The sequence below is a fragment of the Archocentrus centrarchus genome, chromosome 10 (genome assembly GCF_007364275.1).
Source record: "Archocentrus centrarchus isolate MPI-CPG fArcCen1 chromosome 10, fArcCen1, whole genome shotgun sequence".
In the NCBI taxonomy this organism is placed as follows: Eukaryota; Metazoa; Chordata; class Actinopteri; order Cichliformes; family Cichlidae; genus Archocentrus; species Archocentrus centrarchus.
In genome coordinates, this window is record NC_044355.1 from 16,354,149 (window position 1) to 16,381,352 (window position 27,204).

General features: G+C 39.7%; 1 protein-coding gene across 29 annotated transcripts in view; it reads right to left on the bottom strand.

Moving 5' to 3' along the window:
• Positions 1–2,294: 2,294 nt before the first annotated feature.
• LOC115787293 (protocadherin alpha-C2-like) overlaps positions 2,295–27,204 on the bottom strand; it is a 195,950-nt gene continuing 171,040 nt past the window's right edge. For 26 of the 29 annotated variants that reach the window (XM_030739944.1, XM_030739949.1, XM_030739951.1 and 23 more), the window contains exons 2-4: positions 17,245–17,309; positions 13,758–13,843; positions 2,295–5,307 (exon numbers count right to left, since the gene is read on the bottom strand). In XM_030739944.1, the coding sequence (XP_030595804.1) occupies positions 5,000–5,307; positions 13,758–13,843; positions 17,245–17,309 (459 nt within the window). In that variant the 3' untranslated portion in view covers positions 2,295–4,999. Of the gene's footprint in view, positions 5,308–13,757; positions 13,844–17,244; positions 17,310–20,834; positions 23,657–27,204 lie in introns of those variants that run through there. The other 3 variants (XM_030739924.1, XM_030739931.1, XM_030739922.1) reach the window with 3 other exon arrangements.

Sequence of the window (27,204 nt, forward strand, 5' to 3'; positions counted from 1 at the left end):
CAGTTCTGTATGTGCTGTGCACATCTGTCACCGATAAATTGCTGTCTGTTTCTGCATCTAGCAGTAATTTTGATGTATCTACTCCTGGTAGTTTTTATTAGAAAGCATCTGGCTCCTTCCCTCAAAAATGGAAGGAAAGTAGAGCACAGCTGTTGGCACATTAGCCTATCATATGATCTATGGTTGTCTTGTCTAAAGGATAAATAAACACAAAATTAAAGTAAAGGGATAAGTGCTCCAAACACTGCCTATTCAGGACAAATTGGCACTCGAATGCTATAAAAGTTTCAGCTATCAGTAAGCCCTTCCAGATAATTTGTCTCAATCATTACAGGCTGAAACAAATTTACGCAGTTTTCAACCTTCTGTCTCATCCTGTTTCATTAAGTCTCTTGCACTTTGTACAGTGTAATTTGTAGCTCTGTTTTTGTCGCAGGCCAAAATTATTGTGCACGTTAACCTCACCATCTTAATTCAAGTCTCTCCATTTTGCTTCCTTGGCAGAATGATGATTTTGCTGAGTCACTGCAGCTGTAAACATAACCAGCCATCATCTGGGACAAACACATTCAGGCTTCAGTTCCAGCATACAGTGATATGGCATTACCTGTTATGTTTTAGACATTTTCTGTTCTGGCCTTCATCCATTAGTTTTCTACACGTAAGACTCACGCCCTGAACAATATTGTGTAGTCTATGTTTATTTTATATTTTAAATGGTTCACGTTTCTCTGAAAGGGACAGCGTGTAAAGAGTGTGTGGAAGTGGACCTCCATTTTTCTTATACAGCTGCCCAGCTCTCTTTGCTCTGTCATAATATATATCCATATTCATTAGCCAGAGATTCACTGCTCTGCGGACCAAACACTGCAGGCTACTTTTCTGCAACCAATCCAATTGGTTTGTTTGTTAATTTGTTTGTATATCTCAAATGAGCTAAAAAGTAGAAAAACTAGAGCATATTTTCTGAATGCTCATGGGAATATGTAACTGTAGGCATTTTGAATCTGTGGGTGCAGGTATTTGGGTTAGAGTTGTTCTTATCTGCTGTTCCTAACAATTAGCTGTTAGTAAGGAGTCTGAGATACTGTATTGAGTCATCAAATCAGTAGCTATAGTCATCTGTGAAATGCTGTCTGTGGAATATAAAAGGACACACCCTTGACACCATCCAGGGCACCCTGCTGTTTCAACCCTCCTGTGCTTGCTAAGTATATAAGACTGTTGCTATAGAGACTATTCCCCAAATAGCTGTAACCATGGAAACTGTCTTCTGGAGAGAAGGAAGTAAAGAAAGGGATGTTGCATCTTTGCAAGCATTTTTAAACATGAACTCTTGAACCTTTCATCACAGTCTCCCCTCTTTGGATGAAAACTGGAGAGACAAAGACTTTATTAACTTTGTATATTTCAAGGGCAGTTTTAGGATTTAGGAGTCATTTCATTTACTTGGGATAGAAAAGTCCTGTATTTTATTTAAATTCACACACCAGATAACAGCAAAATAGGAAATCAGATTTTTTTTTTTTTTTAGCAGTTTGAAGTAGGAAACTATTGAGCTTCCTGTCTGACTGATTCAAGTATTGATTATCAATGCTCCATTTTATCTAGGTCAGAATGACTAATATATCACTAATGTATGTGTGTTTCAACAAACTTACACATTGGGACACAATAAATCTTAGCCACTCTGTTAAACTGTGGCACATTATGGTCTATGGAACCATTTGGACCATCTGTGACCATGCTTTCAATGAGGAGAAATTAGGCATCCAAACTAAGTGCATCAATCTGCTTGTCTTTCATCTCTGCAGGGAACAAGTCTTTGTAACTGACTGAATGTCAGTCCAGAGAAAGAAGAGGGATGTAAGCATGTGTGACAGAGAAGAGCTGCCTGCAGATATTTTGTCAGCCCTGCCCTCTGTAAGGACATGCACTCCATCTTGCTGATCCATACTTTCATCCTCTTCTGGAGTTTAGCACTGACCCATTTAGGATCAAGATAAAAACATCTACTACAGTTCTGAGTTCTAATTAAAGTCTTTCATTACAAAAGGTTCCTTTAAAGAGGTATCATTAACTACACAGGATAGCACACATGAATTGGGTACTGAAAAGCAGCTTTCTTCATAAAAACCTGAACAGAATTCAGTCATAGTTTACCTTCAAATGGGGACTGGTGAAAAGCACAGGGCTGTCTCTCTCTCTCTCTCTCTCTCTCTCTCACTCACTCACTCACACACACACACACACACACACACACACAGAAATACCCTCAAGACAAAGCATTCAAGTGCATTTTTATGAAAGCAAATTTTATTAGTGATTTATAAACCAAACACATTACCACTGTATCCATTTATGTAAAATAAAAAGTCAAAGAAAATAAATGAAATTCACTACTTCACTGTCACAGTTGAGAGGGTGTACAAAAAAGGGTTTTACAACAGATCTCGGCTGATCCATTCAGGACAGCACATAGCCACCATAGTTCACCACCATACATTGGGAAAGAATGACAGCATGAACGCTCACTAAACACAAGCATACACTACATATATCCTCTTAGTTTTTACACTGGATTTTTTTTCTTTTTTTTTTTAAGAGTGAAAGGTGAAAGCTCATCATAGGATCATACATATTTCAGTTACAATAATACAGTGATAGTTAGATCATCATGTCAAAGCCAGACACAGAGTGTTTTTTTTTTCTTGCTTTATTTGTTCTCAAAAACAAAATCATATCTGGTTAAAGAAAAATAATAAACTTGCGCAGAAAGGTATCACACTATAGCATTTACAAATATCTAAAGAAGTTTAGTGGATGCCATACAACATCTGTGGAGCGTGAAGATTTTAGTACATAGATGTTTGGCAGAGACAGAAGTACATACAAATATCTCCTGTGAGTAATGAAGAAAAATGATAATACAAAAGAATAAAATCATAGCCATCTATCTATTTATATATATATTTCTCTATATAGTATGTGTTTCCTTAGAGCAGTACATGCAGCAGCCACTTAATGGAGTGACGTCATACTGAGCCGCAAAACTCTGGGGATGTGGCAACAAGTTACAGGCAGGGCAGGGAAACCAACAGAAGCAGACCTTGAGGCATGTGTGCGCCCCTTTTTCAAAACCTCCTGAGAGAGGATTGGTGGGATATAGTTCTGGGATGGGAATCCTCAGATGCCCATATTCTTATCAAATTTCAGTTTCTAATGTAGAGACAATCTAGTCTACGCTACATTTACAGCGTACATAAAAGCTAATATGTGACTCAACTATCCTAAACAATCAGCAGGAAAACTTATCTTGTAGATGGAGAGGGAGGGCCAGCCCATGGCACCTGTCTCCTCACTCTATCCCAGTCCTCCAGGGTCCCTGTAATCAGCCTCATCCCACCTGGTCCCCTCTCATTAGTGGCTATAAACAAGAAATGAACCACATAGTGTATTATTCACAAGTTAAAAGCGCTGAACCGTTTTGCACTTAAGAAACTTAAGAGTTCAGGGCATAGACCCCCTCCCCGACTGGGTTTCCCCAGGCCTCATCCACATTACTCCATGCTGCTTTCAGCAGCATACCACAATGTTCAGAACAGGCCACTCCCAGGACTGATCCTGGGCAGGGGGTTAGAATGGGGCTTAGGGTCAGTGTTTGAGGGTAAATGGTGATGGGTATGTCAAGCAAAAACCATTTAAAGCTATGAAGAAGAAAAAAAAATGAGTATGTTCTAATGAATCTCCTCAGAAAATGAATGAAAACATAACATGTTTACAAACTTCATTGTCACAAAAAAAGGCGGTTTGGACAGGAGAAGATGGCTCCTGGCAGCATGGGGCAAGTACAAGCAGGTGAGTATTTGTAAACTCAAGGTATTGGGTAAGGACTGGTTGCTACCAAACATTCAAAGCAGAAAGCATTAGGCTTTTGCTGCAGCTGGGGGAAAAGATGGTGTTATCAAAGACTCTCCTGATGAACTAAGTTTCCATCAGAGTCCACTGACTCAGCGTGGAGTCATGCGCCAGCTCCGCTGGACTCTCCCCTCGGTGATACTCAGGAAATGTGAGGTGTCTTCTCTCCATCTTTCCAGTGTTCTCTGTATTCCTCAGTTGGGGTTCTGGCAGGAGATGTGTTCTTTCAATGCAGTGAGCAAATACAGAGTGATTGCAAAGCATGCTGCATCCATCCTGAGAGAGTTGATGTGCACCTCATAGGCAACTGTGCAGGGCAAAAAGCTTGCAGTTTCTGGTTTTAAGCACTTTTCTTTTATGCAAGCTTTTTTTGCTCCCTCTCTCATAGTGTCAAGTGCTTTCTGTGTCCCCTATGTCATAGCAAGTAAGTTTGTGTTTGCATGTTTGAATGTGAGCATGCGCATGTGGTTTCATTGAGATCTCAGGAAACACTGTTGGTAATTACCAGAGGAAGCTGCAGCAGTTTCTTGTTAGCCTTAATTTAGGTGACTCTCGCCTGTGATATTTACAAGTAGAGTGTGTCCAGCTCCAGACTGCATACATCTGTCTCAGTCTTTTTTTATGTTTCTTCTTTTACTTGGCTGGCACAGCTTTTAGTTGTTCTTGTACAAGTATCTTGTCTCCTCTGAGAGAGAGTGGTTTATACACTGTAGCTTGAGTGGGGTAAGACAGAGGTGCCAACATGCCCATTGGGTTAAAGGAGTTGAAAGGATGTCGTGAGTTGACTCAGAGTGTATAGGCACACAGGGGTGTGGGGAAAACTATATAATTTTATTATTGTATTATATATTCTCTCAAGGTAAGATCAGTAATTTACCACAGTGAGGAACTGAAGGCAAAACAAGTCTTGGAAAGGCCAGGTTCACAACAGATATATTTTTAAATCAACATTAAGCTTAAAATATGAAATTAAGAACAATTTTGAATTGTTTTGACAATTTATTTTTCCCAGTGGACTTTAGTTGATACCTCTGTTTTAACAACACCCTTTTCCACTTGGTGGTTTTAATTCTCTACTCCCCTACTCATCTCCATCATCCTTTCCTTTATCCTTTTTGTCTTTCTTTTCCTTCTTCTTCTTCTTTTTCTTCTTGGCCTCCTCTTTCTTTCCAAAGGTAATGAAATCACTCTTGTCATCCTCTCCTCCCTGGTTCTGTCTGATGGATATTATGGCAGGGGAGCCAGGGATAATGAAGGCTTCTGGGGGAACCTCACCAGGCTTTAGGTGCTGTGGAGGTGCACCGGGACCACCCGGGCCATAGCGAAAGTGCCAGCTGTTGCTGTCTACGCCAGCACCCATTGGGGGTGAAACTTCTCCTCCTTCACCATCTGAAAGAAAAGCAGAGATGGAATAGGTTAGAATTTGACATGTTTTTTTGTTTTTGTGTTTTTTTTTTTTTTAAATTAACTAACCCAGTGGTGGCTGTGTGCAACTATATTAGAAGTTTACTGAGCTGCTTCTGTAATTAAACAATCATGGTATATCATCGTGGCTTCTATATTTTACAAATATACTATACATCACTGTGTGTCCTTCAAATGTTTTCATGTCATCAGATTTATATTCATGACTCCCACATTTTGATTTCTAACCAATATCAGATAAAAGTAATCCTTTGAGCTCATAGAATATGCCTACAAGAGGCAACCACTGTGTAATCTGCTACTGCAAATTAGATCAAAAGCACAGGGAAAAATCTGCCTTTCGCGTTAATATACATAAATCAGATTTACTAGGTTAAAAAAATACAAATGCAAATAAATTTCATTAATCTCCACAGCGGTCACAGTAAAAATGGTATCAGTCAGTAATTAGTAGCAAGAACAGACATGACATGATATAAAAGGTGGGAAGTGGTTGAACTTAGGGGGAGATTTTAAGGAAGACAGTGTTAAGTGGGCAATAAATCAAAATCTCCCTCCCAGTCCAAGCTCATATAAAAATTTAATTATGTTAAAAGCTGAAAAAGGTCTTGAACTGAAGCTTTGAGAGTAATTTACCCCAGAGAAACATTTTACTTTTATTAGATAAAGTATTAGTGCTTGCATGCAGCTCTTGCGTTATACACCAATCTGTTAGAGGACAGACGTGCATGCAGGAACAAACAATAAGTTAAACAAATGGTAGCATGTATATAAATAAGTGTAAATAAATAAAGTATAAATAAATAAATGTGTATGCAGACCTAACACACCATTAGTCAGTCAATGACAGATCACATCCTTCCTCATTTGTGTGGTATTTTGTCATTGCATAGAACAACATGATGCACAGTCACTTTGGTTCTTTCTTCACAGAAATGACCTACTTGCCACACTTGCCTTTCATATTCCTTATATTACTCTGACTGCTTGTCTGAATTCTTCCCAAAGAGGAGATTAACTGAACACGGCTCCATCCAACCAAAAGTAACAGAGTCTGGGAAAAGAAGCCTGACCTCATGTAGTACCCAGAGTAAAGAATATCAGCTTCAAAAATAATTTTATTCATTTATTACACATTGAGTTTTCACGTTACATACTATGTCTTACTTTTTTTTTTTTTTTTTACCTCAAGTCAAATGTCAGTCTAAATATGGACATGAAGGGCCCTGTTTTTGCTGCAGTTCTATAACCATTACAGACAGCACTCCAACTCTTTGGTAATTTCCTGACCTTTAAATTTGCTTTATGGCATTTTTGTGCCAAACACAGAGTGCATAAACAGATGGGAGGTTCAACTAAGGCACTGAAAGAAAGTTGTTGGTACTTTGGTACAAAATGTGTCTTAGACTTTGAGCTGAGAACAGACCTCTAAGAACCATAACTGTTGCAGGTGTAATATAAATCTACTGCTGAAAACTAAATATTAAGCCAGTATGATAGAAAACTTTCAAATACACTAAATATAACTTTTTACCCCTGATTATTTACTTCATGTTGCTTGTGTAGTTCAAACATAACCTTAGAAATAAAACCCATTTCTGACGGTGCTATGAATGTAATATCAGATGTGAGAAAAAGCAGAGGAGACATGCTTCAATAAATTAGGATGCCCTGGGTGAAATACCATTGATAGCAATTAAAGTGGCCATAGTGACAGAGGGATACACCTAAATTCTCCACCAGATCACATAAACAGAACATGAGGCTCATATTTATTTTATATTTAATTTATATTTAATATTTTGGTCACTCTTTAGACTTGTTCCCCCCTTTATACTTTACCATTTGCCATTACCAACTATGAGCAAGATGTATTCAGTGAAGGATTTAATAAGCAAATCCACAGCAAATATCATGTGACCTGCTTGCCATATAGTCCTAATTAGTGAGGCAGTCACTCCTCTAATACTCAGCCTTCTGTCGGGAAAATACCCAAATTGAAGCAGAAATCAGCATTTCTAAAATTTTATTTTGAAATGGGAACTAAAACACATGCACTTAAAGTCAGTTAAGAGTTTTCAGAGTCTGAATTATAGCTGAAGGTAATTTAAGAAAAATTAACAGGTAGCTATTGATAATCAGTTCATCATTTAAGTCATTTCCCAGCAACAACAATAAGAAATTTAAAGTTGTAGCTTCTCTAGTGTATACATTTGAACATTAATTTGCACTTTATAACATTTTAACTTGAGGATCTGTGTTTTGGACAGTTGGTTGGGCTTTAGGAAACAATGATGGGTTTCTTTTTATAAATGAAGCAATACACAGAAAATTATCAGCAGATTACTAAAATGGAAAACAATTGTTGGTTTGGAATGTCATCAATATATTAAATTCCCCTTAGATATATTTAACCGTAAACACAAGACAACTATAAAGTGGGTCATGTACGTATTTGCATTATTCTACATTGCTATATCCCAAAAATCTCATGTTTTCACTGACTGTGACAACACAGCTGTAACAGTTACAGAGAGAAGACAGAACTTGACAAAAAGACTGAGAAAATCAGGGCAGACAGGCCTTCTCTAAATCGAGACACAGAGACAGAAAAAGTCACATTCATTTACAAGATGAGAGTCTTTCTCCAGTGGATAAGCCCTTACCCCAATCCCCCAGAAGAAATATGAGACTGATTTTATAATCACAAAAGTAGAGCAGAAACAGAAGAAAGAAAGACTGAAACACTAAACGAAAATGCATAATACTGAAGTACTGGCAAAGCTTTGCTCTGACGTGTCTGCTCTCTTGCCTCTAAGAAACTACCTGTCTAATTCGATGTGTGAATTTGATGAGACAGCAATGCCTCCATGCAAAGTTACATTCATAAACGGAATAACACCCTGGAGAGTGATGAGTCATGCTGGGAGCAGACAGATGGGAAAGAGTAAGGCAGGGCATAGTGACTCTAATAAAAAAGACGCTGTCTTATGCAGGATTAAGGATGTGGGATCACCAGAGACTATAGTCTGGTTGTGATCAACTCAGGTGCAACTGAGACGGTAATATAACAGAATTGCAACTCTGGAAGGGTCATGCTGTAATTTTCAAAACATTCAATAGCATGTCATTTTGATGTTACTAATGACAGTGAAGAACAGTGATGTGAATTTGACCTGAGAGGGAAGCTGCACATGTGTCAGCTTTTATATTTAGCACTTTCATGTATCCTCTTATATGTCTTCAGTTGGTTTTACTCATTCTCTCTTCTTTGTGTCTCTTCCATCATGATGGTGATGACACTCATCTCACTTAACATTGATCACTATATCATTGCAACTATCTTAAATTCTGGTGGGTTTTGCAGACTAAAACTCCCCACCCTCTTTCCTCTCTTCTGTCTAGCTCTCATTTACCCTGACCTTTTAAGTAATGTAGCATGAAAATTCAGTCATCCAACTGCTGTCCCTCCAGTTAATGACAAGAGTCTTAATCAAGCCTTTCAGTGTTTATGGTAACATTAATGTGACTAGGTATTAAACAGCTTGCCCATCACTGATAACTACCAGGCACATTAGAAAAAATGATATTTATATATTTCATAGTCATGACTGTTGCCCCTCTCTGCAAACCTTCTGCCTTCTCAATGCTAGAAAGATACAAGACATTATAATAATTTTGGATTACAGGTCTGGGTGATTGTCTATGTTCTCCTGGGTTGATCTCTGTAGTCTTCAGTCCAGCTTCTCTGCATGTCCCTTTGCTCTTCTGTGCAGCCAAAGGTTTTCACAGCCACTCAAATCACCCCAGCTCCATTTTGCCACATCTACTTTATTCATCCGCTTGTCCTGCCTTACCATCAGCCAGTTGGGCAGAAGCGCAGTGGAGCGCGGTGCAGTGTTACATAACAAATTGAGGAGGAAGAGGAGGAAGAAAAGGGAACCAGAATGTGCAAGGATGCAGATATGAAACACTCACTATGAAAACGGAGGGTGGGAGCAGAGAAAAATGGATCAAAAGATCCTCAAGGTGTATTTTGTTTTCTTTTACCATACTGCAGTGGGACCACACCCTTTTCCAAAATAGCACCAGTCTCTGTTAGTGTTCTGTGCAGTGTGTGTACATTTTGATAAAAACAAAATGTGATGATGCTCTGTACCTAAAAACCTAATTCCAGTTCATGTGTCAGAGTTTTCACTGCCTTTGTCTTGATAAAAGAATGCATTTGGATACCTGAAAAATAAAGAAAAAGAAAAAAAAAAAAAAAAAAAAAAAAAAAAATCGGCATATATAATATTCCAGACTCTGCTGACAGTAAATGAAATAAGGATACAGCCAAGGGTAAAAATAAAATACAGATGTAGGTGGTTGCAGGTATTCAAGAACAAGTATGCCTTAACATACAGTATGCATGCATGTGTGTGCCTGTTTGGGTTCCATGCCAGATTGATCATCTTGCTGTTTGCTCTCAGCTAGATCATGTGGCAGATGGTGGACACAAGTAGTCCCAAGGGACAAGGGTTAAATTTAATATAAAATAACAATACATTTTGGTCTATGAGTGGACGTTTGAGTTGTTATTGATTTATATACAGCCTATGTAGCCATTCAGGTGCTAAAACAAAAAATAAAAATAAGTGGAGATTTATTCCCAAGAGCGAAAGAAAAGTAAGACAATTGGCAAGATATTTAAAGACTCAGAGAGCACAGGATGGAATAAAAGAACAGACTGACAATAAAGGAAAGCAAATATCTGAGCTGGGAATAGAAGGCAGATGGTGAGGAGAAATTCAGAAACAGCCTCACATAGCTTCTAGACTGTTCTACTTCACCTTTAATCTCACAAAAAAAAAAAAATCTCAATAGATACACCTTAAAATAGTTGTTCTCACAGTGCTATGGCATGCCACCATTCAGTTCTCCACTCTCAAGCCTAATATTTATTTTTTAAATCAAAAATCAGAAAAAAAGGAACCAAGGGTAATTTCATGGTCAGCACAATACTAACAGCAAACTTCTCAGTTTTCATATATAAATCATATTAAGTTGACTTAACTTTTTCCCACAGTTGCCCACATTACAGTTTGAGAACCACTCCCTAAACCAAAAAAAAGAAAAATATAAGACATCACCTTGAATTTGAGCATTTGTTTGCCTTTAACTCTTCTTTACCTACCACTTATCCAAATTCACAGTTCCTTTCAAATGAGGCTGACTAACAAATGGAATGTAAATTGATCATTTTATGGTCCTACGTGCTGGAGAGCAATTATAGGATTAGAGCAAGAGGCACCAAATGAGCATAATGCAGCATCTTGTCTCTCTAAACTGTCTCCCTCTCATTTCTCCTTTTTAGTTCGCCCTTTTTTTTTTTTGCTTTGCTTTTATGCCTGTTGTTGGTTACTGTTAATTCTAAAGCCTTTTTTCTGTTCCTCTGTGTATATAGGATGTTTCAGCTTGCATATAAGATCTAGCATGATACAGAAAACACTAAACCTGCATCCACCTCTGCAGTACACCACCGCCCAAATGAATGTAGGTCACTCTCCACACTCCAACTCTCACTATCTAAACATATCTCTTCCTCCTTTAACTCTGTCACTCTCCCTTTTGCTCATGAGCATGCATTTCACCTCCTGCTGTCCTTCACCTGATGCTACAGGCTGCTTTTTTCCTTTGCCCCCAGTGTCCTCTCCCGTCTTCATTGTCTTTTGTCCCACACCGTATGTGTGCACCCCCCTCCCCTAATATAACAGCTCTCCCCACCTTCCTGCCTCTCCTGACAAAATTAGTGGCCATGAATGGTTGCCATGGAAACTACATCCTCCAGTGAAGCAGTAGGACATAGGAAGGAGTCATGGTGACAGTGCTTATGGTGATAGAGAATAATGCTGGAAGCACTCTCTCTCCCTCTTTGTCTAGTCAAACCACACCCCAGCATCAAGAACCCCATATTTTTTTTCTTGCTTTCTCTCAGTAATTCTGATTCTACTTTCTTCTCCACCTTGTCCACTATTGTCTGCTGTGGTTTTTATTTCCAACCCTTTGCTTTATAACCCAACCACCTCCCTCGCTCCCATCACCCTCACAGCTCTCTGTCCCTATGAGCTCTTGGTTTAGTGACTGAGCTGTGAGACAGAAGACAAAGGCAGAGAGGGAATGGAAAAGAAGAGGGAGAGTTACACACCAAGCAGAACCCTGATTTCATTAATGTGGGTCTGTTAATCTGGGCGTGGGCTGATCTCCATCTGTCACAGCAAGAGCAGCACACAAAGCAGGCAGCCAAAACACAGCCTCACAGATGCATGTGAAAACACAAGACAACAAAATAGACACACAAATTGATACTGCCATACAAATCTCCATATACTAAATAAAAGAAGGGGGAAAAAAAAAACAGGTGTTTTCAACTGTACATCTGCATCTCACACTGAAGCACTGAAAAAGATTGTGGTAGGACAACACCCTGTACCTTCACCCCCAAAACAATTCCCTTTACAAACCACTCTAAAGCTGGCCTAACAAATATGCTGTTTTTTAATTATAAATAGTACAGCCTATGACTCATAGTGATATGACAGGCAAAGTTAAATCTCAGTTTGTCTAATTTCTGAACTATTATAAGCAAAATCAACATGAAAGTAAAAACACAAATCATTGTCAGTCTTGTCCTCCACTAAAAAAAAATGTTATTCATATTATCTGAATTATTCCTGAAACAACCCTATAGTATGACCTGAAGCTAACAAAGCCCTCAGCTAATATTTCCATTATTAACCAGGCCAACAATGAGATAAAGAAGAGACAGTTAGCCCTCCAGCAAAGCAAGATTAATGCGTAGACAATGCACTCTTTTATTTCAACTGCCACAGATTAATTAGATCACCTTAAATCCTCACCAGCTGATGTCGTTGCCACAGACCCACCCTAAAGACGTCACTATTGCCTGTTCTTTCACCCTCTTCCTCTCTTTCCATCCATCTTTTTCTCTATTCTATCTCTCAGGTTTTGAAGTGCCAGCAGGCTGCAAGTCCTCAGCCAAGGCAAGAAATCAATGGCAGAGCGGAGGAGGCTGTGTGTATGTGCATGTGGATAGGAAGAAACAGTAGTCACTGTGTGGGTAGTTTGTCTGCCTGCTGAGCCCATCGCCTCCTGTCTATAAAAGATACCAGGCCAGGCCAGCCTCACATTCTTAATTACAACAAATCACATCTTTATCTAAACCTAATTGCAATTTCATCCTTGCTACAGTCTTCTCAATGTACATACAACAGTCTCATTTGCTCGCCTGTGTTCACTTTCATTGTTTTCCACTCTCGCTATTTCACTCCTAATCCGTTTGGAACTTACTTTCCTGTGATCATGAGAAAAGTCAAGAGTTGACAGCTGAAATCTCACTGTGGAGGGTGTTAATACTGTGTATGCAGTCCTACTTTGGTCATAAATCTTAATTATGGGCAGTGGAAAAGCACCGTGGTTTGCATTACAATGCATATAAGAGATCATACATAAAAGCTGTCACGTAGCATATTTGTTATCATGCGGCCGTTTGCAGGATGTATCTAGTACCATTTCCCTATAATCTTTGCAGTATTTTATTTTAACATAAATAAGGTCTTTCTCACCTTGATGAAGGCCAGATACTAAAAGTGCACAATTTCTAGCTGCCTCATATTGTCATAACAGAATCTGACTTTATGAGTGACATAGAGGCTGAACTTGCAAGCATGTAATAATGCATAGATAACAATATGACTCTTTACCTTAATTTTAAAAGATTACAAATCTATTTAAATATTGAAAATTACTATTACATTTAGCCCATTCCCAATCCACATTTAAAGGAGGATGACTGTAATTATTTATTAGTACTCTTAATTAAAATGTTCTAATGTCTGTCCTTTGTGGCTCGGTGGCTTATGTTTCCATAAACATCTTGCTGATATTCCAATCAACTGCTGTTGCTCTCGATCCCCCTCTTTCTCTGAATTCTCTTCTCTTCCTGCTACAAGAGAGCAGAGATACTGATCTCCACCTACGTAGCAATGTCATTTCCTTTCCCTTTGGGAGTAGGAAGCAGTAGGAGAAGGTCACACAATCTTGTAGACAATATCTCTGTTTCACTCATTTTTATTACTCTTCTGTATTTGATAAGCACTGTACACAATCTTTGATAAGCTTTAAAGAATATGCTGTTGTTGGTGTATGATAAGTCTTAACTACACTGCCTGAATCTGTGTCAAGAATTGTGTGTAACACAGAATCACTGAGTACTGTTTTAGACTTTCTGAACTAAACTAGCACCATGTGCAGACTTCCTAATACATGTATTTTTTTTTCTTTTCATAATGTCTGAGCCAGAGGTTAAGTTAGCTGTATTTAATCTAGGTGATAGCAGATTAGGAGATTCTTACCAGCAGCACTGGATGCAGTGGGCCAGTTCTGAACCAGGACGCCCTGGGCTCCCTGCATTACTGAAGACTCCTCCATATGCACTGAGCTGAAAACACACACACACACACACACACACACAAAACAGTGATCAGTATATTCAACATCAGAAAAGTATTTTTGCAGACTTATTATAAACAATATCCACAAGAATAACATTGTACTATGTTAAGATTTCATGTCTGAGTTTCACAACTGAAGATATGGGATCCAAAATCTACTTTTTCCATCTCCATATGTTTCCTATAATACACACTATAATAAGAGTGGGGGTTGGCTAACGGTGCAGAAATGCCAGAAAGGCTTCATTCAGATTAGGATTAAAGTAGTTACTCTACATTTTCACAAAATTCTCTGGATTATGGATTACAGATGGCTGCGCTTACATTTTCACACCTGCTCTGTGGTACTTCAGCACCCTCCCCCTCTACTGAAAAACACCACATTCTGTGTAGTGTTAAACAGCAGCAACAGAAACGCTGCTACAAACGATGGTTCAATCTCACTGTGTCTGCCTCATCTTTAAAAGGAGAGAATTATACTGTCTAGCCCAGACATTATGGTTTTAGTAGTAAAAAAAAAAAAAAAAAAAAAAAAGAAAGAGCATTTTCTTTATGGAGGTTAAGGTTTGGTGAAACTTATATTTTTTTTAAAAAAGTGTCATAAATATCTATTATCTAAGGATGGCAGAGCCTCTCTTTCACGAAAATTGTGCAATTATATAAGCCTATCCATCATTTATTACCCCATGGCAGGTTATCACAGCATACAGATATTCTTAATTTGCTGTTCTAAAACAACCTCTGTTATTCTCAATCTCTCCTTACTTCCACTTTACTTCAATCCATCGGTCCATACATAGTTCTCAAGATTCTCAGTGTAGAAATATGTATTTTTACAGAGATTTGTGTGATCTCTTTTCTGTGATTCAGAAGGTATCAGTAACTGGGTTTTAGAACAAAAACTGTTTATAGAACAAGAGACCTTATGTCATAAATCTGCACTAAAGACAGAGTAATGAAGCTCAGTTTTGTGAGTGATTATACTATAGTTTTTTCCCCTTTAAAAAAAATGTGGGTAGTTAAAATAGTATGAAACTAGATCTAGATTATGTATGGTGCATGAAGAGAAGTAATTTAGTGATGGAGGGAATTTTAAGTGCTACTAAGAACCAGCATCATCAGGGTATACTGATTAAATATTAATGGATAGTACAGGACTGATAATACATTCTAAAGCTAATGACAGCCCCTTTTTCTCATTTGCCATGGCACCCTCTCTTACTGTCTACAACCACACACTTTATCAATATTCAGGTTTTCTCACCGACTTATTTGTTTCATTTCATAAGAACTGTGATCACAAAATTAACCCATACACAACTTTCTAAAATTAAGAAAAAAAACAAAACAAAAAAAAACAAAAAAAACAAGCAGGAGAAAAAGTGTTTCACCAGAGATTAGATCAAAAATGAAATAGGTCACTGCCATTAAAATGGTCTTTGAGTGTGGTATCCAAAACCTCTCCTATAAGCTGTGATTACACCACTGTATAAACAGATGAATATTCAGTGATGCTTAGTGATAGTCAACCTTAACACATCAGAGGGAGTGAGTCACGAGAAGGATTTAATATGTTAGACTGGTTCACTCAGACACATTAACTTCATTAATCCCTGCTGTAATTATGAGGGAATCTGTGGAACATTAATGACACTTGGATAATGCGCTGTTAATAATCTGGCCTCAGACCACACACGAGCCACTACAGAGTTGATTTTTAAATAATGAAAACAAACAAACTGCATTCAGTGTTTCAGGTTGCATCTGTGTTAAGGCAGAGGTACCACTGCAGGTGGGACAATAGCACTAGAGTACAGATAAAGACTGGCTTGGTTTAAATTAACATACACTAAGACATGCATATACATACACACATGGACCTTAGTAGACCAGTGCCTCTCAGCATGGATCTCCTAACCATCATGCATGTTTCTGGTTGTTTGGTTAAACACTTCTAATATATATATTTTTAAAGCCATATATTCTTTAAATGTGGACAGATTAATATATTTGACCAATAGATGAGACTGGTAGATGGTCATGAGCATGACCCTTGATTTTGTTCCACAGGTCTTATGGGTAATATGATCACTAGTGTGGAATGTGCAGTATTCTCCATCTTTCCATGTCTCTATCGTTCCATGTGACAACCTGCCCTTCATACATCACCAACCCCTCTCTGCTTACTCCTCCCTCCTGTCAGGTCTCCATCTGTCTGTGGTAACATAGATAGAGCAGTTCCTGATTGCATCTCTTTTCACTCTCTCTCTCTCCTCTTATATAGGATCTTCAAGACTAATTATTTCTGTTTATTTAAACAAAATTCCTTAATCAAATCTGACGTATTTGATGGCTTCTCTAAATTTACCTTATCTATGTGTTTAAAAGAAACAATGTACAGTGAAAAATGTAATTAATGGGTGATGCTATGACCCAATCCTTCCACTCCTGCTGCAAAGTATGCAGCAAAGATGATGCTTAATATCTTTACTGGAATAGGCCTATGAATTAATTGGAATACTTCACCTGGCTAGCTCTGTGGGATATAGATGGGTGAGCTTTTGAAGACACTGAAAAATTTTGCCTGGTAGCCACAGAATGGGAAAACTCTGTACCCTTTACATGTTGATGTTGTTTATTGTACTTCAGCAAAACACATCAAATTTTTTCAAAAGTTAAAATGGGATTCGCCTGTGCAATAGATCTCAATGCCAACTCATCACCATGAATAGCTATTTTTCAAAATAAACATTATTGTCCATGTACATATTTTTATACTTCAGAAGAGTAACGTTTAAGTAACAGTCTGCTCTAGGTGGCAAAATAACAGAACCCCATCAACTGTGCATCAACTGTTTCTCCAGTTTAAACAAACTTATAAAAGAGCCCCAAAGTAATTGCAGGTCTTTGTTCATTTTAAAATTACTTTAAATAAATTGCAAAAGAATGTTAGATCAATATCTTTATATGCAGACATTTAGGGGGCTCATGATGCCAGCAAAACTATTATTTTTTGGCCTCTGCTTGAGAAAGACAGCAGTCCTCTCTTGAAATGATTTTGTTTTAATGTTTTGCTTAGGTTTGCAGTGGCTTATTTTATGCTCAGATTTTACCTCTCATAGAGTATATCATAGGACACTAATACTTTTCTATATACTATCGGGGACTAAGTTACCCAAATTCCATATCTAGTGATTAGTCTTAATAAAGGTTGGGTGCTGCTTCAGATCAGTCATTTAGAAAACTGTGCAGGAATTAATTATTGGCTTAAATCTGGTAAGATCAGACAATTGTATACATATCTTTTTTTTCACCAAATATGGAAAGCAACTAGTGAGGTATGAAGAAACATTTACTGCAAAGTGACTGAATAAAATGGGATCCTTACCTCTGCATTACACCTCCTGCTCTCAGGGAGGCTGAATATCTCCAGTCTGAATTCGGTGCCTTGGGCTGCAAGAGAGAGTGAGAGAAATTTAGTCTTAAGTACAGGCGAAAGCCAATACCATCTCATTAATAAGTCATGGCAAGAACTCCTGGTGCACCACACACACATTAACACACAAGCTAAGACACACAATCATAGCAGTGCCCCTTCCTTTGCAGAAAAATGACTGACGAATCGAAGCATGTAGGTGCACTCATCTCCTCCCATCCCCACACCCTTGTTTCCTCCCCCCTCTCGCCCTACTCTCATCCATGACTTTTAGGGGAAAATGACTTTGAGAGATTTAACTCTAGCAGCCTACTAACCCTGTAGTGTTTCACATAACACCTGAAGCCACACAACAGAATGTGTCCTCTCAGACTCAACTGGGTGTCATGTGTTTGTTACCACTGAAACTCATGTTGTTTTGTGTACTAATGGTGAACTGATTTCAAAATCACAACTGTTAAACCAATGTCTCTTTCTTATTCTCCATTCTTTACCATTAGTGGGTATGTTTTTCAGCAATGCTTAATCAGGTTTTTTTTTTGTTTGTTTAAACAGCCTGCATCATCAACTAAATTTTCCTTCTCACCAAACCCCCACCCTTTCTCTATTCTGCCTCTGCATATTCACCACCTACTCGTGTGTTTTTGAGTTTTTCCTGCTATATATTTTTTTTTTACACTGATCAAAACCTTGAGTTTCACTGGCACACAGTTTGCTTGAGTGAGTCTGACACATCTCACCATGGTAACTGAAAAGCCCAGTGTGAATTTTACTCTACACCCACCTCCTCCTGTCAGTTCAGCCCAGTGAAGGTCACAGGTGGAGAAAGGAAGAGCGAGGGGAGGGCAGATATCAAATTAAGTCCCTCTGGATCTAGACTCAGAAAATTCTACAACAGTGGGACAACCCACCACCACAATCTCTGATTGTGTGTCAGTTGGGCAATTTGTTAATGATATTCTAATATGAGACTTCAGTGTTTCTGTCCTAGTAAGTTTCCTTTCAAATACACAGAGGTAAAATATCATAAATCCTGAAGAAAAAAAAAAAATGTCGTTAGAGGACTAAATGTTAGTTTGCAGCTTCGTCTCTAAGACGAGGCTCACAACACAGCAAAATGGGCTGTTCACGCCAACCACATAACCAGGGTGAAATTGCATTTTCTCAAATCTCAGCCTAAACTCCTGACAGAGATTAACCTGACCAAGGACACTAAATTCCCCCTGCCTGGCCATGCAGCTCATAAGAGACCCATTTGCAATCCCATTTCCTTTCAAATATGACAGATGTTCACTTGCTACTGAAGCTGCATTGACCTCCATGAGTCTGCACTGGACATTCATCACCCTTGAAATCCAATATTTGGTCTTAATGAGAGAAGCCTGGTATTCCTCCTGGAGTCTTTCAAACAGAGCAGAATGTCTACAGGGATATAAAGCACTTCAGCATCTTTCCATACCAGAAACTAAAGGCGAACTTAATTATATGGAGACAATTGCTCACCAAAAAGCAATCAGTGAACAGATCAGTAATTTAGACTGGAAGAAAAAATGTTAGGTTGGCATTAAATATACAGTTAACACAGGCTATGTTCCTCATTTCACTTTTTGTGCAATTCAGATAAAGAGAGTGGAAGAAGAAATAAATAAATAAATAACCCCTTCATAACAAGACCAGATTGTCCACAAATGGGACTAAATGGCTTTGGTTAATATTCACCCTGTTGCTACACAGCAGTGGCCAAAGGGAAACTGGTCTGCCTGGCCGTATGGTGTTTATAGGGGTAAACGAAATCACACACACTAGACCATACACGCATTAGACAGAAGCATCTGGAACATAAATATGTCTGTAGTTTAGTTCGTATTCCTCTCAAGGGAAAACAGACACACAAAACTAGAGCATCCGCACAGGAAATGTAAACAAAAACAAATACAACGAAGAAATAAAAACCTAAGTGAATTGGAAATCAATGCATCTTATTTCATCATTTGAGAATCCAAATTAAGTGTAGATGTTACATATACATTCCCACGACTTTTTAGTGTCTCACAGTACATGATAACTTAGGTAATAGAAAAGAAGCTTTTTGTGTCAGCCACCCATTTTCTTGCCTTTTCCTCCATTCTGTCCTCTCCTGAGTGAATACTCCTAGCATGGATACAGAGCTCACACCTCCGCCATCAACACTGTGTCCAATCACCTTTTATCCCCCGCCTCATCTGTGTGGAGGCAGCCAATCCACACACAGCACCGAGAAACCCGTGGCTGCCATTTAATTACACAGCAAGAACAAACATGACTGGCATTTAATGAGGAACACTTCAAGTGATAGTGGAGCAATTACTTTAATATTTTCTATATCCCTCTTTTTATCACTGTATTCTCTGCACTGTTCAGACAGGCTCTGGGGGAAACACTATTATTTAAAAAACAAATGTGTCCAAAATTGTACTTTTACTATAACCAGAAATGAGGCAAACAGTCCAAACTTTCACATATGGCAGAAAGAAAGAATATGAAACTATGAAATGAAGCTCTACACTAAGTGAAACTCAGACACACTCTCCGCCTAATTTCTGTCTTCTTCACCGATCCCCAGAGCCACTTTATTCAGTACCAAAGAAGTACGTGACCAGAAGAGGATATTTTGGTGCAGTGGGACTGGTGGCCCTTGGAGCTGGCAAACTGCACTATTTCCCAGATTCTTTCTCTCTTTTCTGTCTATAGACCTATTGCCCTCTGGGTCTACTGGACTTGAATATTGTGGCACAAAGATGACCTTAGAGTAATAGCACAGGCTGCATGGGATCATAGGTGAACCATCTATGCTAAATTTACTAGTTTGCTTTGAGAAGAAAATAAGTAAAGGGAAAGAAAGAGAGTGAGAGGAATATACGGTTCACCTTGTTATATAGAATCCTATTTACTGTGGAGGACAGACACACTTTGATGATTCAGGGTTAAAAACATTAAACAACTGACCTTTAGCAAATGTGACACACAAAAACAATACATATCCTACCAAATCCACAAATCAAAATGTACCCTCCCACTCACTCAAATGATCACACAATCCAGAGAGGCAACCCACACAGTCATACCAAACCAGCATCAAGATGCACACCTTAAGGTGAATAATACAACCAGTGAAGATGACAGCTGAACTATATACATTAGTTCAGCTGTATATACATACATAAAATATCACTTTCTTTATCCTAACAGACAACGATCAGAAGACTTAGCCTAACATAAGTAACCAAAGACTGGGAGTGGCACATGAGTTTTAATCATTTGGATAAAAGTGATAGAGATCTTGTTTTTCTTACCAGGAAAAAAAATTGAAAATTAGCAGCACAACATATTTTAAAACATCACAGCCCACAGCCACAAAAGTCAGCTGCAATCCTACTTCAAGAACACCTCCCAAGACCAAAGCCTTGTAGTACCTAAAAATTTTCATTTTTTTTAATGGTGTGTTTCATTTAGTGGTGTAAAGAAATCTAAAATAACAAACACAGATCAGACCAGAGACACACCTGAATGGCTGTTGCATCTGGCATACTGAGACGCCGTACAAATATCTGGCTCTGTCCACTGTGGCTGGTGACGTAGCCTGAACCCCAAGTGCCACTGTGTGGCCGTCCAGTGTTGTAGAACATAAAAGTGTCACTTCCTGATGTGGCAGTCAGGCATGTTTTATAACAGTACGTTTTGGTCAGAGACCCATTTCCCCGCACTTCAATATAATGCGGTTCCACTTTGAGGTCACGTCGGAGGGCCACATTGTTGGCTTGCTGCCCTCCACCTGCGGCTCTTGCTCCACCCCCACTGCCACCTGCTGCGGTGCCTCCTTCTGGCATGCTCTTCTTGGATACACAACATGGGCAACAAGAACCAGGCTGGGTACAGTAGGCATGGCATCGCACAATTGCCAGCACAAAGACAGTGACCAGGAATACAAAGGTTGTGGCACTCAAGGCAATGATGAGGTAGATAGTTACATTGGAAAACATGAGGGTACTGTCAGGCCTGATGATGCGTTTGGTTTCAGGTGCCAACTTTGGAGGCAACTCCATCACATGTACATAGATTGTGGCGGTGGAGGAGAGTGGGGGTAGGCCATTATCCCGCACCAGTACAGTCAGAATGAAGGAGGTGGAATTATCTTCTATGACACGCCGTGTGGTGCGGATCTCACCTGTGTACTCATGCACTTTGAACAGATCAACATCTGTGTTGGTCTGCTCCAGGGAATAAAGAAGCCAAGCGTTCTGCCCAGCATCACCATCCCATGCAATAATCTTGCTAACCAACAATCCTGCTTCAGCATTTTTCATTAGTGTTTCTGTGGTGCGGCTCCCATTGGCAGGTGGGTACACTATCCTGGGCACATGATCATTCTGATCCATAATGTAAACATAAACTGTGGCCACACGGCTGAGGGGAGGAACACCATTGTCCTGGGCCTTAATCTGAAAGTGAAACTCTCGCAGCTTCTCAAAGTCAAAGGCTCTCAGGGCATAGGCCTCACCTGTATTAGGTTTGATGCTGACATAGCTGGCTATAGGGATGCCATGGTTGTTGTCATTGAGAACGGTATAGGTGATGCGTGCATTTTCTCCAGCATCAGCATCCATGGCCTTGACAATACAGAGAGATGCATCAGGAGCATTGTTCTCTGTAATATAAACAGTATATGATGTCTGTTCAAAACGAGGAGGGTTATCATTAACATCTGCAACATCCACTTTAAAGGTCATTTGAGATGACAGGGGTGGGGTGCCTCCGTCCACAGCACTGACTGTGACATTGTAGGATGAGATGGTTTCCCGGTCCAGAAACGCTGATGTGACAATAGTATAGTGGTTGCGGAAGGACTTGATCCTAAAAGGCAAATTGGGCATGATCTCTAGAGTTACTTGTTTGTTTGTTCCAGAGTCACGGTCAATCACACTAATCAATGCTACCACTGTGTCAGCCCTGGCATCTTCACGTACAGGGCTGGAGAGTGAAGACAGCACAATCTCAGGAATGTTGTCATTAACATCCAAAACTTCTACAACTACTTTACAGTGTACTGCTGTGGGGGCTGGGCCCTTGTCCATTGCCTGTATATACATTTCATAAGAGTTTGTCTCCTCATAATCTGTGTTGTTTTTTACCCTAATTTCCCCTGTGTCCGTGTCCATAGAAAACATCTGCCTGACTCTTTCTGGCGTGTAACTGCTGAAAGAGTAAAAAACCTCCCCATTTAAGCCATCATCAGGGTCTGTTGCATTTAACTTGATTACAAGTGCACCCTTTGGAGAGTTTTCAGACAGTTTTACTTTGTACACAGAGCTGTCAAATGTAGGCGAATTGTCATTAGCATCGAGGACACGGACGTTAATTTTGGCCGTGCCAGTTCTCTGTGGTGTGCCTCCATCCATTGCTGTCAGGATAAGCTGATGAGAGGGCATCTGCTCCCTGTCAAATGACTTTTTGAGAATGAACTCAATGTGCTTATTATTTGAGAAGGCTTTAATTGAGTCTAGAGTGAGGTGGTCGTTTGGGCTCAGTCGATATTGCTTCACAGAATTGGAGCCGTCATCTGCATCCTGAGCGCCCTCGATGTGGAAACGGGACCCGGGCACAGCGGACTCGGATACCTCCAGCTGATATTCATCTCGAGGGAATTGCGGCGCGTTATCGTTCACGTCCAAAATCTCAACCTCCACGTTGTGCACCTCAAGCGGATTCTCTAATACCACCTCCAGGTTGCGTGAACAGGTGCCACTGAATTCACAAAATGTCTCTCGGTCAATGCGGTCACTCACCACCAGTTTCCCCGTTTTGTGGTTTATGGTGAAATATCTCCGTCCGCTGTCCGATGTAATTCTGATGCGTCGAGTGGAAAGTTTTCTCAGATCCAGACCCAAATCTCGGACAATGTCACCGACCAGTGCTCCGTTCTCCAGCTCCTCTGGAATGGAGTATCGAATTTGTGCATTTGTAAGGCCACTGAGTACGACGATTACCAAATAAAAAGAAAAAGGCACATTCCCCTTTACACTGTAACAGCATCGCGCCGTCACAGCCATCGCAGGCAGGCAGAATTTGCAGACGGGTTGGAGAAATCTTTCCGCCTTTTCAGCTTGCTATGGGTCCCCACCCGCCTCATTAAAAACGAGGGAATAGACCGCGCATCACTCCGACTATGTGCAGGATAAACACCGCATCTTCTCAGGTGCCTGCATAGAGGGCATTTTCCCTTGCGTATCCATATTTTTTCTTTGTCTGTCTGAATGGTGTTGTTAAATCAATCTATCCCTCTAGCAAGGCTGACTCCGTTCACAGATGCCGCCTATTGCTCTCTCTCTTTCTCCCTGCGATGTGGCGATGCTGTCTGTGGGCAAAGGGGGAGGGCGAGCTTCTCTCAAACGATGCTGACTGCATTTCAGCACCTCCGACAAAATAATCAAACACCCTCTAATAAAATTAAACCTAAAAAGACAAAATCTCCGCAGTTTTATCGATATATGTATCTGTAAAAGATAAACCTATAGCGGCTGGCGACATCTGTGTACTCATTTCGGAGAAATCATCACAATCGTTTTCCCTCTTTTTTTGTGTGTGCCACCGCCCTTTTCATTGTGCGCTTGGAAACTGATTTATGAAGCAGCCTGGAAAATAGACTTCCTCGCTGATGCCAACTCACAATAACACAAAACACTCCAGTTAAACGAAAATGCACGCAGATATGTTTTGGAATGAAAGAAACATAAATAGACAAATCGTGGAAGAGGTAAAGGTGTGACACAACGTTACGCGTATTGATCCAATTTAAAGAGGGCTTTATTAACTCCAGTTTTATATCACAACAAACCAAATGGGAATAGAATGAGGTGACGGGTGAACTGACCGCACCGTCGGACAAATAGTGCGGCGGCTCTGTCCTTCTAACCCTGTCCTGCTCACGCGTTAAGTGCTGCGAGACAGGTGACTTCTGTCAGAACAAAAACATTTATGTTCCTTCATGATACCACTCTGCCCTGCAGTGACAGCTGACGATATTTTGCACTTTAACATCAGTGCTGCAGAGCCGTTTGCACCACAGGTTCAGTCCCAAATTAAAGTCAAAGCTAGTGATATAATGACGTTGCTCACTGGTGACTATACACTAACCGGGTCACAGAAAAATGGCAGTACAGGTTACACAATTAAACTGAAGTATTCTTGAGTAACCACGTTAACATTTGCTGGAATACTTACAAGAAGGAGTCTTGCAAACATCCACGGCTTCCCCCTGTCATCAACGTTAAGTCCTTAATTAATAACAATAAGCCTGCAGCTACTAAACCATATAACCAATACGGTGGTTTCAATTTCATCTGAGAAAACGAGACACAAATGGAATTTCACAATGGCTGCCTAGAAGTTTCAACACAAAACTTTGTGACGGACTGAATTTCGCATGTGTAGCAGGTGGTAACGTTAACAGGAACGACAGCCTTCGCGGAGTGTCCTTAAATGGCTCCGGTACATGTGTACCCAACATACAAATTGATTAGATGAGACCTCCCGCCAAATGCAGTCAAGAGGACGCAAAACACTGGACACTCCTGACAAATGTTTATCAGCAGAGATTCGCGTGGAAGCGTCATGGTGAAGCTCACCAAGAATAAAAATTTATTTTCAGGAAATTCGTGATGCATTCAGTAGAGTACCGACATTAAAAAGTGTTGACGTGATCTGTTCCCACTTTTTAAACACTAATTTGTGTAAAGTTATTCGCTGTGAAGATCTGGCCTTGTGAGACCCCGAATCCTCTTCAACACGGCCACTGGGCCAAGAGGAGCGTCTACCGCCCACATAATCTTTTCTCTTTCCTGGTGCCCTGCCGCCCTTACCCACGCTCGGTCGGCCCACGGCGATGACAGCGCTTGGCATCTTCGGGAGACAAAGAGAAGACAGTGACTCACGCGTATGCCGCCAGTGAACGGATACAGAGCGATTTTTCACACCCCAAATCAACGAGAATAGGTGGCGTGATGGGGAGTTGGAAAAGCAGACGAATGTTATGTACGAAAGTCCGATGCTGTTAAAAAAAATCTGCTTTCAAATGACATCATTTGAATATTGTTTTTTGTTTTTTTTTAGTGATCCTGCGAAACCCTATAAAGGTTTCCAAATTTTATCACGAATTTATAAATCTGCATTGTCAACATTGAGAAGCAGTAGTTTCGCCACTTTTTCGTCCCCAACAGTCTCAGATGGGTTTACATAGTTCTGGCACACTAACCGTGACATTTAGCTGATTTTCCCGGTGGTACGTTTAAACCTAGGTGTTTGGCAATGATCCAAAAATTGAGAGTCCGCGTTTACCTGGTAAACAACAAACATGGACCTGGATTTACACTTGCACCTGTATTTTGCATTCCCCTCTCTATTTTCCCCATTATATTTCCGTCCAACAGCTTTCTAATACCTATTCCTTCTTCATATACGCCCATCTGTTTCAGCGTTAATTGCGTGCCTCTGAGCTCTAGATTTTTTCACTCAAGGGTGCAGCAGATAAAGTTATCAACAATATTCCACCTGCAAACAGACGCGTGTCACGCCTGAACAAATACTGATTTCAAAGCACTAATTGGCTAATTTGTGTTTACTTTTACTGTAGCTTATATTGTTTTTGAAAATCACAGGTTATCAATGATTCGACTGTTATACGTTCCTTCACTTGCCGTCAACGTTTGTTTCTTTATCCCTAAATATTGACACTTTCTCCAATCTCTAATCTGGAGTGTCTCAAGCTGCCTTGTGTCAGTCAGTCGCTGTTCCAGCTGATGGCTGGCTGAGGGACATTCTGGGTTCTTAAGTGCTTCGTGCCTTTTGCATGCAAGCTTGTGACAAAAAAAAAAAAAAAAAAAAATCAGAGTTCTCTTTGTTCCTTTTCTCAACCAGAATATTAACAGCCCCATTACATCAATTATGCAAGATGACCACGATATTAATAACATTCTCTTCAACCTCATTACTACTGTAAGCGGCCACTCTAAAACTCATTCATATCACTTCCCCTAAGTTTTTCCATATGGAATTCCTCATTTCAGTGAGTCAGACCTGACAACAGAGACCCCCATAGGAACAGGTCACAGCTGGGCTATCATTAAGCATAGCTCCTTACATCACTCCATCAGGAAATGCATACAAAGAGGTGCAAACTGAAAGGGCATTTGTGCCTGTAGGCATTTATACTAGCACCAACTGAGGGTAAGGAAAAAGTGAAAGAAAAAAAAAACTGTGATAAACATAAATGCTATTTAAGGATAAAATTATTGTGTGTGAAAGGACATCAGATCTTTTGCTGCTGTTCTGTTATTTTCAAATGCCAGGGAAGTGCCATTAACAGTGACCTGACTGCAGGAAATAGGAGCAAGCAAGCTCTTAGGCCTACTTACTGGTTCTCTGATAAAGTTCATTAAGCTCCTTAATTTAATGCAATTGTAAGAGAAAAAGTATTCTTAAAGTATTAAAATCAATGTTATTCTGGTCAAAATCCTGTGGTGTAAGACTTTTCTTTGAAACCTCTCTGTGCAGTGTGACAGCAGTCACATTGCATTAATATTAGCAGAATGAGGAAAGACACTTATACGATTTTCATTTTTCTTCATGCTTGTTAACACAGAAGGTGAGAGAAAAAATAGAGTAGCTGTCTGCCATGAATTTTTTAAATGTTCTGAAATAAATATGGCAAACAACTCATTTGAGCCATTGTCTAACAAAATAGCATTTTAAATGATTAAGACTACCTTTGGTGGGTAAATAAATTAAAAATATGCATTCTTAATACAGACGATTGGGTAAAAGAGGAATATCATAAGCATAAGGATCATCTTAAAATTTTCTCTGTTCATGTTATCTGTT